The sequence below is a fragment of the Excalfactoria chinensis genome, chromosome Z (genome assembly GCF_039878825.1).
Source record: "Excalfactoria chinensis isolate bCotChi1 chromosome Z, bCotChi1.hap2, whole genome shotgun sequence".
In the NCBI taxonomy this organism is placed as follows: domain Eukaryota; kingdom Metazoa; phylum Chordata; class Aves; order Galliformes; family Phasianidae; genus Excalfactoria; species Excalfactoria chinensis.
The window spans coordinates 66,694,253-66,699,781 of NC_092857.1; the positions used below are offsets into that span (position 1 = coordinate 66,694,253).

At 55.3% G+C, this 5,529-nt stretch overlaps 1 protein-coding gene across 1 annotated transcript; it reads right to left on the reverse strand.

Moving 5' to 3' along the window:
* Window positions 1-1,475: 1,475 nt before the first annotated feature.
* On the reverse strand, window positions 1,476-3,628 carry LOC140264579 (PHD finger protein 7-like). The gene is made up of 8 exons (XM_072360434.1): window positions 3,574-3,628; window positions 3,230-3,321; window positions 3,041-3,142; window positions 2,692-2,816; window positions 2,387-2,510; window positions 2,150-2,256; window positions 1,832-1,945; window positions 1,476-1,680 (listed from the first exon to the last, which is right to left on the reverse strand). The coding sequence occupies exons 1-8, from the start codon at window positions 3,626-3,628 to the stop codon at window positions 1,476-1,478; spliced, it is 924 nt and encodes a 307-aa protein (XP_072216535.1).
* Between the last annotated feature and the right edge of the window lie 1,901 nt (window positions 3,629-5,529).

Consider the following 5,529-nt stretch of genomic DNA (forward strand, 5'->3'; position numbering starts at 1 on the left):
TTCTGGCCGGGGTGGCTCTGAAGCAGCCAAGCTGGGCAGTCAACGGTTACACCAAGTGTTACATTGTGTTACCTTGCATTCCGATATCATCTTTAGGAAATTGACTTTCCTCCTCAGATTGCTGCCACCGTTTTGTTTTCAGGCCCGTCTCCCACCTCCCTACCCCTCCCTCCTTTTCCCCTTTCCCCTTCCCCAGGGTGTGGGTTTGTGGGTCCCCTTTCCCCGTTGGTCACGGAAACGGCCTGAACTGGCCTGTAAACCATCGAGGCACCTCCGTCACCACCACTTTTTCTTCAGGCTGCTGGGCCTGCGGGCTCGCTGACCCCCATCATAGACACAGATGGACCTAAAGATAACTCCGTTGCAAACATCTGGGAAGACGCTGGGGAGAACACAGCCCCGTGCTCTCAGCTCCTATCACTCCCCACCCCAGGACAAAGCAGAGAACAATGAAGCCAAGATTTGGGGAGTATATTAAGGGATTATTTTTATTTTTTTTTTTATGGGGGAATCAAAAAATCATGGGGGGATGGGACACGGTTGTTTCCGTGCTGTCTTTGGGGCTGGTTGTGGGGATGTCTTCTCTGATGTTAGACCCGGGAGCAGCTTCGTGCCCGGGCTGGTCCACTGAAGAATGAAGTTAACATACGTGGACTGTCTTCAAGGTTTATCTTCTTGGCCGCTTGGAAGCACAGCCATCCCGTGGGGATGGGGAACGGCTGTTTCTGCGCCGTCTTTGGGACCGTCTGCGGGGATGTAGTTGGACCCGGGAGCGGCTTTGTGTCCGGGCCGTTCTCCGCTGCCTGGACCGGCCACGGCTTCTTCGCGGTCGGCTGCGCGAAGCTGAATCCCGACGCCCCACTGGGGATCGGCTTCGAGTGTGGGCCCGCCCTCGCCGCCTGGATTGTCTCCTGCGTTCAGGCAGCGGGGAAGCCCTCGAGGACCTCGATGCTGCTGGTGTGGCCGAGGTGCGGGTGCTTCTCTGAGCACCTCGGGCTGTCGTACGGCTCCCACCACGGCATCTTCTGGGCTGACTCCGGGAGCCCGAGGCCTGGCCGTTCAATGGGGATCGGCTTCTTGTGTGGCTGCTCCCCCTCTGTCTGGGATGCTGTCTACGTGCAGCTGCCCGGGAGCTTCTGGAGGACTGCGCTGTCCTCTGTCTGGTAGGGATCTGGGAGCAGGTCTCAGCATCTGCAGCTGGTGCCCGTCTCCTCCTACCACGTCCTTGGCACTGCTGAGCGGTGTCCTGCTCTGCTGCAGGCAGATGGGAGCTGCAGGATGGGCCTGTTGCTGCCTGGCTGGTAGGACCAGGGCTGATGTTTTCAGGTCCCGAGGAGCTGTGGGATGGCCCCATTACCATCTGGCTAGGAGCGCTGGGGCTGGCAAGGTCAGAGTTGGGGCGGGATGCTGTAAGGAGAGACAGGAAGGTCATCAGGATGAACATGCAGCCCCAGGGCAGGACAGGCTGCCATCTCTCATGGCACGGGCAAGGCCACCCCGAGCCCCTGCTGCCAGGCCTTGCCTGGCCAGGCCCCGAGGCATGCGGCTCTTTGCCTCTTACCGGTGCCCGCAGCAGCGCAGGTGTCGCACTCCCAGCTATTGCCGCTGGTGGCCCAGAAGGTGCAGTTCCGGTGCGTGCCTTCTGAGCCACAGGAGCTGCAGAGCAGCAGCTGCCAGCGCCTGCGGAAGCAAAGGGGTTGTGGCTGTGAGGACAAAGCAAACCAAGGCAGGGAGCAGCCGGCACGGCTCTGGCACTCAATCCTTGCTCCCCCAGCCTGTGCTGAGGCTGAGATCCCACGCAGAGCCCCAGAGGACTGCGGAGGTCACTCACCCCTTCTCCTGTGCCCTCTCCCTGCCTCCAAGGTAGATGCACATTCTGGCATCACACCGCCTGTGCCTCTCTCTCAGAGACTGGTAGTCCTGATCGTCCCACCAAGATGGTCGTCTGCCAGAGAACAGAGGGAATGCGATGAGTCCCGCAGGTGTGAGGCAGATCTGGGGCATCCCTGCTCATCTACCTTGAGCTCATTCCCAGCTTCTCCATGAAGCTGAGAACAGTGCTTGCTAGACGGCAAGGGACTGGGCCCTTCCCGGGCAGGCACAGCTCCTGTGCCCGAGTGTCTGCAGAGCCGGGCAGAAGGACACCAACCTGACTGGGATCTGGATCCCCAGTGTGGTCATCTGGGACCTGAATTGCGTTCTTCCTCCACAGACGGGGCAGAAGAAGCGCATGGTGGCAGCGTGTAAGGCATGTTTCTGCAGGAGAAGCACAAGGAGCGTGAGCGTGAGCAGGGCTGGGTGCTGCTGAGCACCAGCCGTGCCCAAAGGGTGAGGGGAGGGCTCCTACCCTGATGCAGCCCCGGTGGAACCAGGCCTGTTTGCACACCGGGCACACCATGGTGTGGTAGGACGTGCTGTCCCCCACGGGCTCCAGGCAGATGACACAGGAGGCGTTCTGAGATGGAGCTGCCTCCGCTGCCTGTCGAGGGCGATGCTCCCAGCAGAAGGACCTGGGCAGGAGGACAGAAAAGGATGGGCATGGTGAGAAGTGCTGTAAGGAGGGCAGAGGACCAGGAGAGAGCTCCAGGCCTGGGCTCTGGCTCTGGCAGGATGCTGGGAGGTGTTGCTGCGGGTACCTCCCCGGGAGGAACAGGGAGGGACGGCAGCTTGGCTGCTGCTGCCAGCCCTTACCGGTGCTGCCCAAAATACTGGGTGACGCACTCCCCGTCCTCGGCGCAGGGCAGATGGAAGCTGCGCTCACAGCCTGTCTGCGCGCAGCTGATGGTAGCTCCCCTCTCGCCGCAGACAAAGCAGTGCTGCAAAGAGCAGACCAGTGCCCATCAGTGGAGGGCTCGGGGCCTCCATGGCTGACCCCACTTCTCTGGGCAGGGCGCAGAGTCCCACCACAGAGGCTGGTCTGCTGTGGTGGGACTTTGTCCCGGAGCCGGTTGGAAAGGCCGCGATCACTTTGTTTGGGCCCAGGCAAAGCCGGTGTGAGCCTCTGCCAACACCAAGCTCCCCATTCAGTTCAGGAACCCACCTTCTGGTCTGCCAGCTGGACTGCATGCTGGACGGCATGAAGGGAGAAGCCAAAAATTCCTCCCATCGGGCTTCTCCACTCCAAGAGGCCATCAGCAAAGAACTGTAGGAGAGAAAAGAGTGCGATCTCGTGAGGCCAGGAAGGCAGGGAGCATCCCTGTCAGGAGCCCGAGGCCTTGAGCGAACTTACCAAGCAGAACTGGTGGGCACAGAGCCCACCGGTGGCAAACATCTGCCCGCAGGTGTCCGGGTTGACCCGTGTCCTGCGGCACAGCACGCACTCTGCAGAGGAAGGAGAGAGCAACCGTGAGCAGCGGTGAGCACCTGGCAGGGCCGGCTGTCCCTGGGGCATTGCAGGCCTAGTGGTGCCAGTAGTCAGCCATAGCTTGGCTGGGCCCGAGCAGAGGGGCCCTGCCTGTCCGTGGCGCTGGGGAGCCCCTGCTCGCCCCTTCCCCCCCTCCCAGCTACAGGCAGAGCCCCAGCAGCCCTCTGCCCAGCAGTGGGGAGCTGCGTGCAGGGATACGGTGCTCTCACCTGGCTCCCCAGAGTTGGAGGCCTCCTCCTCGTTCCTTTGGAACATGTTCGGCATCGTCGGCGAGAAACAAGAGAGTCAGTGCTCTCTCCACACCTCACCAGGCCGCACTGAGCTCGGCCCCAGCCCAGCAGCCTTAGCTCTGCTCCCGGCCCCGCGGGTCACAATGGCCGCTCCCTGCCACCACTGTGACATCACGGTCACCACCTCACGGGGCTGAGGGCGCGGCACACACGCAGGAGGGCGGTGGCTCCTGTGGGTAGTGCGGAGCCAGGGGCCCGGTGCTGACAGCATCCTTGGGGAGCAAGGATGGCCTCCCTCAGGCCTTCCGCACCGCGCCCGTGCTGGGACGGCACAGCAGAGAGTCTAGGAAAGGCCTGCGGGTCAACAGCGCAGCCGGCATTTCTAGTGCGTGTGCTGACCGACTTCCCAGGCTCTGATGGCCACAGGACAAGGGGGAACGGCATCACTGGCAGGAAGACACTCAAGATATCTGCACGTCGGAAGCACAGAAGCACACAGTGGCATTACTGTCTTATGCCCAAATTAAAATAACTGCTGCTTGGACATCAGAGTTGAAAACAACCTAGTCTGCCTCTGTAGTTCTATTTTTTAACTTTTTGTATGGAACACATTGACCTGTAATAAACATTTAATACTGGGAATCAAAATCTTAAACTACACATTTAAAACTTGGTAATCTTCCTGGGGAACGCGCGGATAACTTACATTCCTGAAGATTCCGCCATATTTCACCTGGCCAAAGTAGTTAGTAAGCATCCGATCCATCAGCAACTGCTGTTCCCAGGCTACTTTTTTGATCTTGCAATTCAATTAATTTGATGTGGGTAACATACAGTTACTACACGGCCCTGTGAATGAGGTACTCCCACTTAATACTCACTAGCCTTCCTGAGGATCTTTAAGTCCGAGTTCTTGGAAGGTGTACTAGATCAAACGCTGCTTGTCAGGCAGATCACAAACATTTGCCAGATTGGCTCAGCAAAGTGGCACTGCATTTTTTTTCGTCACTTCAATGCTTGTGTTTAGTCGCTTAGACTCCTGCCTGGTAACCCACCATCAGTTCTAAATCTAAGTGACTGTTGTGTAGGGTGCTCAGGGAGCTCTGATTCTACTCATCTACCTACATAGTCAGCATTTTATTTACAGTCAAATGCCATGCTTTCGTTCTATTTTAGAGACCTGGAACCTTCTTTTGTATGATTAGCTGCTTCAACTCAAGTTACAGACATTAAAGGAAGGCAAGTGAGTTTATCACTGATCTTACAGAAGTAATTCAGAATAACAGTCTGAAGAAGCCTACTCCAAAACACTCAGATATTTCCAGAATTATACCCTTTGTTCTAGAAATTCTAGATGTTCTAGAAATGTTCTAGATAGGAGAAATTTTACAACTAATAACAATCGTGAAAAAAAAAACAACAAAACAAAACGAATGAGAGGCAAAAAATTCTGCAATAGGTATAAACAAGCAAGTGTAATGATGCCACATTTTAAAAAGTGATGTATTTTTGGTAAATTCTGAAAAGAAGTAGCCCTTAAAAAGAAAAAAAAAAAAAAAAAGAATTCTTTCATGACAGAAATCAGTAATGTTCATATCTGCTTCCCATACAAAGTCTAACTGCATCACAGCTCATTCTACAAAGAGAAATGGGCATTCTCTGATATATATATATATATATATTGTTTGTTTATATATATATATTTGTTTGTTTGTTTTCCAGCCAGGTAAATTCAAAGAGGCCTACAGGACTGTATAATGGTTTAAACTTAATTTCCACCTCTACCCTATCTCTATACTAAAGCACCAGAGACTAGAAGTTGGAATATTACTGGGGACAGGGGAGAGCAGAGCAGAGGAAACACAAAAGTAGCAGTTGGGAAAATATTTACAAGACAAGAAAAAAAGGGGGTTTAAAAGCCCGCATTACACTTTT